At 38.0% G+C, this 15,027-nt stretch overlaps 2 protein-coding genes across 5 annotated transcripts in view; one reads left to right on the plus strand and one right to left on the minus strand.

Annotated features, from left to right (window-relative positions):
* PLBD1 (phospholipase B domain containing 1) overlaps nucleotides 1-4,424 on the plus strand; it is a 69,983-nt gene extending 65,559 nt beyond the window's left edge. Inside the window, exons 9-11 of one of the 2 annotated variants that reach the window (XM_027129547.1) lie at nucleotides 351-536; nucleotides 1,217-1,323; nucleotides 3,348-3,621. In XM_027129547.1, the coding sequence (XP_026985348.1) occupies nucleotides 351-536; nucleotides 1,217-1,323; nucleotides 3,348-3,515 (461 nt within the window). In that variant the 3' untranslated portion in view covers nucleotides 3,516-3,621. Of the gene's footprint in view, nucleotides 1-350; nucleotides 537-1,216; nucleotides 1,324-3,347 lie in introns of both variants that reach the window. The other variant, XM_027129548.1, reaches the window with a different exon arrangement.
* The window catches only part of ATF7IP (activating transcription factor 7 interacting protein), a 127,759-nt gene continuing 117,049 nt past the window's right edge, over nucleotides 4,318-15,027 (minus strand). For all 3 annotated transcript variants that reach the window (XM_027129539.1, XM_027129538.1, XM_027129540.1), the window contains exons 12-15: nucleotides 14,201-14,356; nucleotides 11,844-12,026; nucleotides 10,120-10,232; nucleotides 4,318-8,928 (exon numbers count right to left, since the gene is read on the minus strand). In XM_027129539.1, coding sequence (XP_026985340.1) covers nucleotides 8,506-8,928; nucleotides 10,120-10,232; nucleotides 11,844-12,026; nucleotides 14,201-14,356 — 875 coding nt within the window. In that variant the 3' untranslated portion in view covers nucleotides 4,318-8,505. The remainder of the gene's footprint in view (nucleotides 8,929-10,119; nucleotides 10,233-11,843; nucleotides 12,027-14,200; nucleotides 14,357-15,027) is intronic.

Here is a 15,027-nt window from a genome sequence, read left to right on the forward strand (position 1 = left end):
GGAATGAGGTTAACTGCCTAAGGTCTAGTTATTCAACCCGGAGCCTAGAATTCAGATAATCTTCTGCTTAATAGATTGCTTTAAGAATTTGGGGTGAAAACCCAAAGAACCCTGATGCTTTTCTTCCCCTCATGGAATAATCTAGAGGTCTACCGAGTCTGTAAATGTCAAAGGATCTGTTTGATTGCCAGGGTTCACAGTCATTATTTTCTATGTAGTATCATTTTGTAATTACACAGCTGTGCCAATTTTCAAAAGAAAGTACCACGAATAACATTTCTTTGGTTTCCTCTCTCTTCTGTCTTCCTCCCTGTCCATCCCACCCTTCCCTCCCTTCCACTCCACATTAGGCTACTGGCCCTCCTACAACATTCCTTTCCATGAAAAAATCTACAACTGGAGCGGCTATCCAATGCTGGTTAAGAAGCTGGGTTTGGACTACTCTTACGATCTGGCTTCACGAGCCAAAATCTTCCGGCGTGACCAAGGGAAAGTGACTGATATGGAATCCATGAAATATATCATGCGCTACAACAGTACGTAGCACATTTCTCAAGAATCATTCTTCAAAACTCCTTTTCTTCCCCATGGATAAAGAATCCATGTCATTTTATCATCTCTGTACTAGAAGGAATTATAAGAAGTTATTGAATTATTTAGTATTCAATTGATACTATGCATATTATATACACAACAAATAGAATTTTGTCCTCTTTTATAAAAATGATAGGGAAGAAAATTCTACATTTTTTTTTTAACTGAAAAAGTTATATGTAAAACACAAAAGAAAAAACCCATGTAGGGTACTTTTTTTACCCTACCGTCCCAAACACAGATTTCCTTCCAAGGAGAAAAGCAGCTACTAAAACAGCAATTATTCATAAACACTTTATTTTTGATGAACAGTATCGAGTCAGATTTGTATTTATTTTGTTAAAAAAAAATGTAGGTACATTTGTCCTCTGTTACCTTTCTTCCATCCATTCTTCACTGTGCGAGGTTCTTGAGACCAGGCTGAGCCTGGAGCAGGGGACTTGGCAGTTGCCTCTTCCCAGTACAAGTCGGAGGTGACTTCTGTATATGGGAGCAGGCTGGGCCGAGGAGGTCTCTGGGGTATACGCTCTGATCATCTAGGCTTAAACAGGTCCAGTTTACTGTGGATAAGTGGATCTCAGAATGGTCAGTGCTCACTCTTTTCCCCATCACTGTTTCCTAGATTACAAGAACGATACTTACAGTAACGGTGATCCCTGCAATACCATCTGCTGCCGTGAGGACCTGAACTCACTTAATCCAAGTCCTGGAGGTTGCTATGACACCAAGGTAACACGCTATTGGTTGTTTTGGGTTTTTTTTTTGACTTTTTGTTTTATACTGGAGTACAGCCAATTAACAGTGTTGCAATGGTTTCAGGCGCACAGCAAAGTGACTCAGCCATACGTAACATGTATCCATTCTCCCCCAAACTCCCCTCCCATCCAGTCATTACTGGTTTTTGAATTTAATTTCTACCAGCACGTAGGCCTTTTCAAAGGCAGAGCTGCAGAGGTTTTTGTGGCATAAAACACAATAATGTCTCTAAACACAAACTCAATTCAGGAATCAGCTTTTTCAGAGATTCTGGTGGTAGGTCCTATCGCCTAACTTCCAGTTCCTGCTTGGCCACTCAGCCGTAAACCACATAATCTTTTATGCTTCTCTTTCCTCATCTGAAAAATGGAAGTAAGAGTACTTGCCTCAAGGGTTGTTGTGAAGAATCAACACTTAATAGCTATAAAATGCTCACAGCAGTACTTAGTGGGTTGTTTGTAAATATACACGATCATGATGATGATGATGGTGATATTGTGGAGGTTTTAAGGTTTACCAGACCGGCCCAAAGTCCAAAGAACATACCGAGAGCAGTGTGATTTCACGTTACACAGGAATTGAATGTAGCCGAAGGAACAAGTATTGGACCAGATGCTCAAGCAATAAAGACTTTTCACTATGCTAGAATTGTTAAGTGCCGTAATGTGTCTCACAATCTAGGTAATAAAAAGTTTGCAGTGGGGCTAAAGCCCACTCATATAGGCTTGTGAGAACCAGTTGTTAAAACAGTTGACACCAAGTTGATAGCTTGAAGTGGTGGAATATTTACATCGTGGAAATCAGCAAACACTACAAATTGGGGTCTTTTTCCCTCAGAGAGCTAGTTAGTTAAAAATTTACCAGGATTTGGGATGTCCAAGGTTGTGAGTTAGCCATTTAGTTGGTGGAAGGAATCATTCTACCACATCCTTTTGCACTTTTGGCTTGGGCATATGTCTTTTCATTTGCATCTCCAGTCCTAAATTCTAGAAGAAATCTGTTACAAGCGGAGTTAACTGTTCTATCTGACGCTCTGGTAACTGTAAGAATGCCAACCCCCCCATACCTTATTTTTTCTATCAGCTTAGTGTCTAAACAGAAGATGCCTTAGAAGAGTTTGAGCCAAGCTTTAGCCTTAATGACTCTCAAAATGTTGTGTAAGAAAAATTTAGTGGATGTAGCGAGCCTGGCACACATGAAGCCCCAGTGAATGCTTGTGCATTTATTTCTTTTTAATGGCATTTGCAAACATTCAGTAAAGTGTGTGAAAAGTGTTATATCCATTCCAGAACACACAAAGAGAATGACTTGAACTGGGGAGAACCCAAGCCAAGCTTCCATCTGCCAAGTTTTACTTTCTTCAGGAGACAAGAGCCTGCCAATTTTTCATCAGAAAAGTCTCTGCTGAAGCATATACTTTAAAAATATCATTTCTCTTGAGCCATTTTGAATATGAGGAAAACCAGAAGTTATGAGACGTTTCCTGCTTTCCCCTCTAGGCTTAAGATCTGCTGCTACCCAATGTTCAAGTGTTTTTAAGAACCACGGACCTCACTTTTCATCGAGTTCCTTCTACTTTAATACTCGTTAGTGCCCTGATTCATAACAACTTTTGCTGAGGAATTAATCTATTCTAGGCACTGCTTCAAGTATTTGCTCTCATTAATCCTTATGACAACTCTTCTATGAAGCAGAGTTTTTTACAAATGAGAAAACGGAGTCAAAATACGTTTTGGAGCTAGAATTCCAAACATGCGTAACCTGATTCCAGATCTCACACTTTTGGCGGTTCGTTTAACACACTTCTACTAGTCAGTGCACATTTGAATGCCAGATAGATGCAGAAGAACGTTATTGTGGAAGCCTGTAGGATTTCACTTTAAGGGGAGCTAATATTGTGACTTCGGACGAGGAGCAGGAACGACAAGTACAGCAGGGATGTAGTCTAGCTTTTGCCCAGCGGTTTCCTAAAATGTCCCCCTCTCCTCTCTTTGCAGGTGGCAGATATCCACCTGGCGTCCGCGTACACAGCCTATGCCATTAGTGGGCCCACAGTACAAGGTGGCCTCCCTGTTTTTCACTGGAGCCGTTTCAACAAAACTCTCCATGAGGGAATGCCAGAGGCCTACAACTTTGATTTTATTACCATGAAACCAATTCTGTAACTTGACATGAAATGGAGGGAGATGAGATACAAAGGGCACTATTTTAACTACGTTTTCCCATTCAAACTTAGTCTTAAAATATATTCAATCCAGTCTATCACTTTCATTTTTCACTGCCAATTTTGTCATGTTTAAAACAAGCATTTACTACAGGGTGGAGCACCGTAGAAGAAAACATTACATACGATGAACGACAATACCGTTTTAGCGCACAAGCTTATACACAAGAAAGTATGGTAGAAGCTGCTCCCTCGCTCACCAAAATCCGTTCTCTGCTTTTAAGCCTGGCCCCGCAGACCACACCTCCCAGGCTGCCCTGGGCAGCTGTGCCACGTGGCGGAGTTCTCGCGAGTGGACTCTTTCCAGGCCTGGCCCCTAACAGCCTGTACTGCTCATGCTGTTTCCCCTTCTCCCAGCTGGATGTGCTTGATGACAGAGCTCTAGGGGGTGGTGGGACCTGCAATAGGAATACTCCAATAGTGTTCTTTTCCTGGTCATTAGGAAGCAACAGCTGAGTCTTTTTCTGGCGCAGGATAGGCACATAATACAGCAAACTTTAACGTTGTCTCCCATTAGTTAAAAGCAGCATATCTAATCTGGGAGCAACTCTGCATAACAAACTTTTCTTTCAAAGCTGGAGAACTGTATGTGGTTTGAGTACCGTGGTACTGTCAAGTTAAGTTAAACGAGCCATACTGAACGGTGTAACAGTGACTCTCAACAAGGTGAAAGACTCCCAAAAGAAAAAGCAAAGAAACACAAGGGCTGAGAATAATCAGAATGAATCAGAGTACACAGGATGTGAAAAACCCAGCAGTTTATTTCAAAGTATAAATTTCAGGCTTGCTGAACAAAATCCCACTACAGTTAACACTTATACAGACAACACTCTACTGTACATTTAAAAAAGAAAAACCCCACAAAAACCTTCAAAACCTAATAAAAATAGGGCAACTTGCTATAGCCCAGTTTCTATTAGACATTAGGAAGGTCTTACATTGTCTTATTATTTACACTTTCAACTGCAATAAAGAAAAATCAGGATGCAAGTTTACTACAAAGGAATTATTTTTATATTTAAATTTGAAATGGTTGATAAAACACTAAAGCCAGGATTTCCCAGGTGTTTGATTGCCCAGTTCCCTTATTTACAAACAAAAGTTTTTAAAAGATGGCAATTAAATATAAATGATGGGTATTAACTGACTCTACAAATAAAAAAAAATGAAAAACTTATTTAGCATGATAAAATAATTTGACCAGAAGACAAAGCATGTATTTGTATCATCCTATTCCTCCCCACTGGCTGGCTCAAGGGGAATAAGTTTTAGGAACTGGATAAACCTGCCGCACTAACAAAACACCTTATAGGAATTGTTCTAATCTTTTTCTTTTTTTTGTCCCAAAATTTTAAAAAAGGGGAGGGAGCCTCATTTGCCCAGTAAATAGTAAGGCAGGCAGAATCATACACTGGTTTTAGATAGAGTTATTTTCAATAATCTAATACTGGGACATGGTATTTCTGGAAATTAAAATAAAACAGGCCAATGATGAAGCTAAAGTAATGAATAAATCATAGGATACTGAAATAGCCCAAGAAGGAAAGTCCCGGAGAACACTTGGAAGTGTTTGCCGTAACCTACTGTGCTAAGATCACAGTGTATAAAGGTGAGAGAGGAGGATACCACAGGCATTATTTTCTTAATCTTGTACAGTACTGGAAAATTCGCAGAATAAGACAAAAGTGTATGCAGTATTGACACCTTGCTGCATAAATGATCATTTTGAAAGTGTAAGCAAAAGAGCAAACAACAAAAAAAAACTACGTTAACACTTAATCCAATATAGCAAGAGAACTGTATGGTGCGGCCCACCTAAGGAGTTCTGCTGACAGGTGGTCCTAAGATTCCAAGCTCCTTGCTTTAGGTCATTTTTTTCAATTAAACCTTTCATTTACTATCTGGCAATGGGGGTCAGGAGAGTGGGGAACACCTCTCTGTGAGGCAAATGGTATCCCAATAAACACTCACTTCTCAAGGAAGAAAGCTCTACTCTTCACTTCTCTCATAAACTTCTACTGTGTTAAACAGCACACAGTTTTCTGCATATTTTAAAAAGTGAGTCCAGAGAAATAGAGGGATATAGTTACCTCATAAAGTTACCTGTTAACAACAGATGTCTTTGTATGTAATTTATAAATTTACTGGCAAGAACATAATTTTAAAATGTGAGGCTTACACTTAAAACAGGGTGAAGATTACTCTGACAAAGTGCAAAGTAGAGAGTAACAAACATCACAATTACCTTTAAATGTCATATAAACATCCTATATTTCAGGCTGAAGTATCAGAAGTTTCCAGGATTTCCAATAAGGCAATACTTACACAAGTATTGTCAGGCTAAAAAGGTAGCAAACTTGCATTCCCAAAATGGGATTATCAAGTTTATTTATAACACTCTGTGAAAAGATATTGTGAAATAAAAAAAGGTACCATGGAGTGTGAACTGCTATTAAAAAAATCTGTAACCAGTAGCTATTTCTAGTTGAGTCCTCCATTCTCTGTCCCCAAAGAAACAAACCAAACAAAAAGAAAGTACTCCTCAACATGAAAACCTGCCCCAAATAAAAGCCTAGAGTTCTAGCCTAGCACCCATAAGTAACTCCAATATAGCTGCTGCCTATAAATCCCATGGCAGGCTAACTGAAGGAGACCATCTCATAATATCTTTTCCCTCAAATAATCACAATTTCTCTTTGTACCTTCCCTCCACCACCTGTAATAAAGTTTTATTTTACTGTAGAAAATCTATTTTTAGGGTTACTATTTAAGTATTTTTTTTCTCTGACAGAAATGACACAATATAGGCTAAAATAATATTTTCATTCTACTGGGCTTTCTTCACCTGATTATATAATGCTATGAAAGCTTTAAACAAAAAAAAAAGGATTAGTAAATATAAATAAAAAACGTTCACCAAGGGCACCTTTCTAGGCTAGGTAAGCAAATTATTATCAAGTGACCACAAAACCGGTCAATAAAGAACAATTTCGAATGTGGGCTTTCTATTCTGTAGACAGGAATGATCTTGAACACATAATTAATACTGCAACCATTGCAGGTAAAAACATATATACATGCAGATATAAGATAGGTGCTCACACACATCTAGAAGATCATCAATTTCTCCCTTTAAAGTTTCATTGGCATGACATTGGCAACTTCTTTACCATCATCATTAGTACTAGAATGAGTAACGTCTACATGGTTGGCAAATACAATTAGTGGAAACTTTAATTCTTATTGTGGTCTCATTTTCTGAAAGCAAAAGGAAGATTTTGGATTTACTTTTGGCAATCTGTAGGCTTTCTTCAGCATCAATCAGACTTCACACCCAACACGACAGTACACTGACCGGTAAAAGTCTCTAAAGAGTTTCTTTACAACTAGAATGCTTCCTTATTACAAGCCACCGAAGTTGCAAACAAAGCAGCATTAATATTGAAGCCATAGCTCCTGCTTATAATTCCAGGAAAAATTAATGACTGACTTATTTAAGAAGGTAGGAGTATGAATTCAAATATGATATGGGAAGATGACTGGAAAATTTGTTTCACAAACTCCACAAATTCCTTTCCACGTATGGCCAACCACGCTCTCACCCCCCAAATTACACCACCTCTCCTGTCTTAAGCTATCTACACTCAAACATGTACCTGATACCACGTATAGCTGGCACTCATAATGAAAATCCATGACCTAAGCTGAACTTGATTAAAACTTTGAAGAAGAACAGAGAAGCACAGAAGTTATATCTAATTGTTACACAAAATGACTCCAAAGGATATACTTTAAAAATCCTATCCAAAGCTGACATACAGTAAATCAGACAAAACTTAGCACCATCAAAACAAAGTTAAAAGATTAAGACAGGAAGAATGACAGGAGAATAAAGAAGAAACGGAGCTTTCCCTTTGATAGTTTACTCACTGTATTTTGTGAATTTTACTATTTACTTCCTTTGAAAGAATACTATGCTTTGGGTGATAAGGTAAACTAGAATTGCTTTCATCATCTCTAAAACCTTGTGCAACATAGATACCAAAATATATTTGAAGGAAAATTTTCTTACACAACGTGGTGCAAAAATAAAAAGCATTTATATTCTTGGAAGAAAAGAGCAAGTCAAATTTTTGGAGTTAAATGTAGTGATGTCACTGATGAGACTATTTATAAAAGGCTTGGTCTAAAATTTACTTGAGGGAGATGTGCTACATTTGGTGGAGATAAAGGAGAAATGAGGGTGAAAGGCTGTCAGGGAAGAGTAAATAATAATGGACAAACGGCCCTGTTTACTTTTGTCGTTAATCTTTAAGGCACAAAATAAATGGAAAAACCAGATTAGAAAAGGGAGGGCCCATTGCAGATCTTTTTCACCTAACTGACAACCCAGAAGAGACAAAAGAAAAGATGAACAGATCCTTTCCTGTGTTCAAATTAACCTATTTTAAACTATTTAACCATTTTGCTTTTTATTTTTTCTTTGGGTTCCATTTAGATTCAGTTTAAATCATTTATCTATGAACCTACAGATCTCTGAGAAGCAGAATCATGCCAGATACATACCTCAAATCCTTTGATCTACTTACTTCACACTGGAAGAGAGGTAAATTTGAGAATGAAAATGGGAGATTCCACTGCAATAAACATATAAATACAGAAAAGCACAAACACCCACACATATACCCCAGCCTCAGAACTAAAGCAAGGTGCAATTTACATTTCAAAACCTTGAAGCGTGAATTGTTCAGGAAAAGATTCTGCTTTATGGGCTGAGTTTATTCTGATTATAAACAAATGTAATGTATATACACATCTGTCCAAGAAATCTTGCACAGTGTGGATTTTACAATGGGTATCATGCACAAGATTAAAGCGAGACCCAAATGTGGAACTTTTGAAGAAAGAGGAAGAGATAAAGGCCCCAAGGTTTAACTGCTCTGGGAAGAAGAGATCACATCCGTTGACTGAGGATCACAGAAAGGTCCGAAACGTCCATAAATATCCTTGGCTCGTACTGCAAAGTAGTATTTGCTTCCAGATACAAACTGGGTGAGAGTGCATGCCATGGGCAAGGGAAGCGCCTTTACTTCTCCAATCTTCTTCCACTGGGAGGGCACAGTGGCACTGGGCTCCTCATGGTAAGCGTACAGATGGTAGCTGTCGACGGCGGCACAGCTTCTGTCCACCTCGAGGACGCTCCAGGACAGCACAATGCCGTTTTGACTCTGCACCCGGGCTAACTTCAAGTGCGGCTTCTGAGGCGGAGATGTGCTGGCGGCCTCTGGGGGCAGGCGCTGCGGCTGCGGGGCTTCTGGTAAGGGCGCCGGGTGCACAGGGCGTGAGGGGGGCTCCTGGAGGAGGAAGAGGCACGCCAGTTTATAATGGCCACAAAGAGGGCCGCTGCTGAAGGGAGAGCACAGCACCCTAGAGAACATTTAGAGGGGCTTCACCTTACACCAAGAACCCTGGGAGACACCAGACCCCATGCCATTTCTGGCAAGTTCTAGTTGATGATTTGTAACCAGTAACGCCCCGCACGATGAGAGCTAAGGCTCCTCCCACTCTACGTCTGAGGTCTAAAATACTGAGTTTTCCTTGGGAAACAAAAGCCCTTGCTGATGGAGCATCATCTTGATAAAAACTGAAATAAGCATCTACTTCTAACAAAATAATTTATGATTTGATGATCTGTACTACAGATACTTTATTTTAATATAACATAACATTTTTAAATAACATGTGTGGCAGTCTATCATGTAAAATTTGAGTATCAACTCTACTTTCATTTTCAAACTGCTTTCCCATATAAAGACAGCAGCGTATTCTCATAAGTAAGCGCATTTAACGCTGAATGTATATTTTTTTCCCCTTGGTCAGCACAAAAAAGGTGACATTTATATTGGACTGTGAAAGACAGAATTTAGAAATGTAGAAATAGTCACAGACCTTTCTGCCAGTAGGTAAAAGCATGAGCAAGGGCATGGGGATAGGCAAGTGAGGGGATTTATGGGCAAAAACAAGTATTAACTTTTATTTAGATATCGGGTATGTGAAGAAGAACATACACATTTGGAAAGGTAAGTTAAGGCCAGATGACGAAAATGTATGAGGTATGACCTTGGGTTGGTTACTCAACCCCTCTGTACATTAGCGGCCATACCTATAATAAAGGTATTAAATAAAAACTAAAGTTAGAACGTGAAAAGATACTTTTTAAAATATCCTTTTTAATACTCCAAAATGCTCTTTTTAATTTAACCATGAGTTTAAAATGGTCTATTTCACTTTGCATGCCCCAGATATGGACTCTTTTTATACACTGTTCACCACCACAAGCAAACTCAGCAATCCTCAACCATCATTCCCTACAAACATTTGCTCACAATGGTAAGGTCTATTTTCTTCAATAAACTTCTGCTGGAGACACAGAAGACCTGTCATTTCCTTTTGATATAACCAGTTTAGAGAAAAAGGTACCAACTGCAATGATATTTGACGGCTTTACAGGTGAGAATTTTGTGAAACCAAGCATCCACACTTACAGTATGCACTTGTGGTGGTCGGTGATGCACTGTGAGCTGAGGTCCTGTTGATCCCAGGGTTAATCCATTGTTTACAACGTATGTAGTTGCTTGAGGCACTCGAACTGTAACACCTATAAAAGAAAATTCAGTGACAAAATTAGAATTCTATTCTAAATTTGGTAGAACACTGAATTAAACATTTAAAGTCAGTAAAGTGATGTTTTTAAAATTCAAAAGGAAAAATATTTCTATTTTTCCATAAGTCTGTACTCAGCTAAAGTATTACTTGAGCATGAGGATAAAGAAACTCCCACATATGCGAGCTACCAAAATGAAACCTACCTGTGTGAACGTTTCCTCAAGTAGCCACTGCAGGATATATGCTCCCCAAATGAGAGAGGGAATCAAGAAAGAGGACGGGAGACGAGTGGGCAGGAGAGAAGCAAATGCCGTCCCTACCAGAAGGACTATAACCGAAAAGCCTAGAACGCTGAAGCCCTGGAGCTGTAGACACGTACAAGGCGAACAGGCCGGAATGGAGCAGCGTGACTCTAAAGGGAGAAAGCTTGAAGCTGTCTTCACAGAGATCGCTGCCGCCTCCAGGACAGGGACGTTACCCTTGCCTTGCGTTAATGAGGTTCCTCTTTCTTTCCATGCCCTGCTGATCAGCTGAGGATACTCATTTCATCCAACAGAAAACTCTTCTGACATACATCAGGGCAACAAACGCAGAAAATGTAGAAGCCACCCATGCCTCAACCATATTCCTGCCATATATTCAGTACCACCATGTACCCTGACTGGGGTGAGCCCAGTTTCCCAGAATTCATTCATGACACAGTTGACTGATCTCCCCAGAGAAAGCTCTTGTAAACTTGAGAAAGCTGAAGCCAGAATGTGAACCAAAGACTCTGCTTAGTTTATTTTCTCCTAGAAGCCATCACCTAATAATGGCATTACTGAAGTTTCTTTAAACAGCTGGATTTGCCCTTGCTATTAAATTTTGCAAAACTATTTTTAGTGATACATATATAGATTGCAGAACCATACAGAAAAACAGAAAATAAGTAAGGATGATGGTTACCTCTGATAGAAAGGGAGAGGGATGCAATTAAAGGCGGGCATATAGTAGACTTTTGGATACTGATAAAGCTCTATTTCTTAGGCTGGTGGGGAGTTCATATGTGGTTCATTTTGCCATTTTTCTTTAAATTTTAAATATATCTTTTACAGAAACTTGTTTGTATGATATATTTTACTACTAAAAAAATATATATATATATTTTTTTCCATTTATATACACATACATATACATATGGAAATTACAAGTTACCTTTAACATTTTCCCATCTTTTATTTCTCAGCCACTTTCCATACCTTTAAGACTCTCTCATTGGAGGCTATCTTTTACCATTATCTCCATCTGGGCTAAGTCACAATTGATCATTCCCACTTTAACTAGGCAAGGTGTCTCAATAGAGTACAGACCAACATCAAATAGGGTACTGTGATAGTACAGGCCATAAGTAATTAAATTGAAGACAACACCCAGAACACATATCAGATAATATACAAGTCCAATTTTTCTGGTTAACTCTCCTAAGGGAAGAAAAATGAATTAATAATAGTTTTAATATGATATTTAGCACTTTTTGCTAAATCTAATGTCAATATAAGCTACTCCAGCTAAGTGCTAAAGAACTACGTGTAACTTGGAGCCATATACAGGAAGAGTCTCTTACTATTTTGGGGATTGACCTGCCGAACAGCAGGAGCCTGCATAACAGTTCCTCGCAGGGAAGCCTGAGCTGGTGGTGCGGGGAGAGCTGTATAAACCACTTGATGGTTTGCAGGAGCTCTTGGTACAGGGAGCCTCGTGGTCACCTGAGTTACTGGACGATGCGTTACATTCACGGTGGTTGGAGCTAATGAAAAGCAGAAAAATATATTAAAAATGCAGTAAATGTTATGCTAAGTAAACAGTATTAAATGATAATTAATTTTATACAAAATCTGATTTACTATAATAAAGAGAACTAGAGACAAGCGACTCCTTTTGTAATCGTGGAAGGTAAGAATGACAGGGCCAATCAAAATTAATACTACTACAATCCAAGCTTCAGAAGAAAAGAGTACCTCAACCAGGTCCAACGCCCTTCCTACTCTAGTTTAACTAGATTAAATAAGCAAGTGAAGATGAAGAAAGGGTTTAGACCTTGAGAGTATGATCTTATAGGAGTGATTTAAAAGAGTAAATTTTCCCTTCCTCAGTGTTAAATTATTCTTAGCAGAGTGGAACTTTCGGCCCTCCAGGCCTTCTACCGATGGGTATAAATCCAAGAGAGTAACTCTGTGTTCCCACAGTTTAAAAAAACTGGCTATTATAATTGACATTTTCTTCAGATGAGCCAAACCATTTCTTACTCAAAACAATAAAACACCCATTAAAATACAGGCTTCTTCCTTCTCTACTGTGGCATTCCTCCTAATTTATGTTCCAGAGAGCATTAATGCCTTGAGTGATATTAACACATATTTATCAAAATATGAGTCCTAGATGTTCACTGACAGCATAGAAATACAGTAATGATTTCAGGAGTTAACAGTTTCTTGTTAATAACTCTCTGAATTAGAATTTCATTTTATAAATGACCACATATTAACTATATAATAAAAATCAATAATAAATATACTTTCATATGGAAAAATGGGCTCTATAATAAAATAAATTTGGAGGTAAACACTGGATATAATAAAGAGACTGCTTAGTCTTTACATATCCTAACTTTCAACGTGAGTCTTTCAAAAGCGGAAAAAAGTAAAGTATACAAGGAGGAATACTTATCTCTTCATCTCCTTATTCCCCATTTTACTATCTGTATTGTTCATGGGTTTGCATAATGACATCTCCTTCTAAATTATCTAAATTAGGTGACTGTCATTTTAATTTATTTCACTGGATCAAATTCCAACGTGAGCTCAATGTATACCTTAATGAGAAGAGTGCTTATATAAGCATTTTGCAGATAAATCTCTTACGCAATAGGCTATTTTTTGAAGAAGACAACCTGTCTTGATTGGCTTCTAAACAGATTAGGAGACACAGGCGACATCTTGAAAATGTCTGATTTATAGTTTCTTGAGAGGTAGCAGGTAAAATATTAGTGGTTCTGACAGTAGTGTTAGGCCAGTTAAAACTATTTCTAGTTAAGAATCATTTAAAAATTCTTGTTTGATCAGTCAATTATAACTTCTTGGTTATAATCAGAATGAATCATTACACTCATCCCTTCCAGAGAAACTATATTCATTTCTGCTGTTTACAGTGGCAAAGACATATATAATTGAACTCTTCTTTATAACTATTCTGTATCAGTGCTGCTACTTGAGACTGTCCACGAAATTAAGTCATACTGCATTCAAAAACATACATTGCCTTCAAAGTAACAATGAGGACTATTCTTAATTTTCTGTCTAATCTTTTTTTAAAATACTTTATAGTTTTTATAACTTATTACTAACATAATTAGGGTTAAAATCCAATTCATCTCAAGGGAATGAGAAGACAAGCCACAGACTGGGACAAAATATCTGCAAAAGACATATTTGATAAAACATACAAACATACAAAGAACTCCTAAAAATTAACAATAAGAAAATGAACAACACGATTAAAAAGTGGACAAAGAATCTGAACAGACACCTCACTAAAGAAGATAACAGATGGCAAACAAGCACACGAAAAGATACTCAACATAACATGTCATTAGGGAGATGCAAATGAAATACCAATGAGATTCCACTACACCTATTAGAATGGTGAAAATCTAAAACACTGACAATACCAAATGCTGGATGTGGAGCAATAGTTCCTCACACTCATTGCTGGCAGAAATGCAAAATGGTACAGCCACTCTGGAAGACACTTTGGCAGTATCTCACAAAACCAAACATATTCTTCCTGTATGATCCAGCAATCACGCTCATTGGTATTTACCTAAATGAGCTAATTTTCTGTCTAATCTTTCCATTCAATTTCATAGTCATATTTCACTGCAGGCAAAACTAAAGTTTCAGCTTAGTGATTCAGCATATTTACCTGTAGGTAGTAAGTGTATGGTTGTCTGAGATGGTCCACTTGTTGGCACCCCAGATGGCTGAAGAGGTGGTGCTGGCTGGATGGGTTGCAGTGGTCGAGATATAGGCTGAGAAGAGCTCATGGTTGACACAGGAGTGTGATTTATCTTTTTAGGGTCTGTTAATTAAAAGTGAGACAATATGATTATTGATAGAAAAAAATTAGAAATACAAGTTTATCCTTGCCATTTAGTCACATGTACCCCTAAGAGAACAATTTCTTTGTATTTTAATTAAGTGTACTTTTGCCAATTTGAAAACCAAGTCAGGACCTTAAACAATTCACTGTTGGCTCTATCACAGATTCTAATTCACATTTAAAGAAAACACAGTTTTACTTTTTTTTTTTTTTTAACGAAAGAATCCTACTTCTAACTCAATACAACAAATTTAAGGCTTTAGCAACTGCTACTTTAATACTTGAGTGTTGATGAAGAACAATGCACTTTAGATGGGAGAATTTAAGTAACACTCAGTGGTGGGGCAATGGAAAGAGACTCCAAGAGGCAGCGGTGATAGAAAGGGAACTGACAAGAGCACTGATAACAAACTTTGCTTACTTTACTTTTTTATCTAGAACCAGCCTTACCTGTGTCTTCTCAAAAATAACCTGTATTTATTTTTGTGCTCTAGGAAATTCCTTCCATTAAGATTTCTCTATTAAAAAAAATAGTAAAAGCAATACAGAAAATCTGAAACTTTTAAACAATAATCAGACGGGCATGAATTCAACCCTGACAAATGATGGCACAAATCTTCCAATTTTACATCAGTTTTATACAAAAAAAA

This window comes from Aethalodelphis obliquidens, unplaced genomic scaffold (genome assembly GCF_003676395.1).
Source record: "Aethalodelphis obliquidens isolate GAN/ISIS:26980383/991018 unplaced genomic scaffold, ASM367639v1 scaffold36, whole genome shotgun sequence".
Lineage (NCBI taxonomy): Eukaryota > Metazoa > Chordata > Mammalia > Artiodactyla > Delphinidae > Aethalodelphis > Aethalodelphis obliquidens.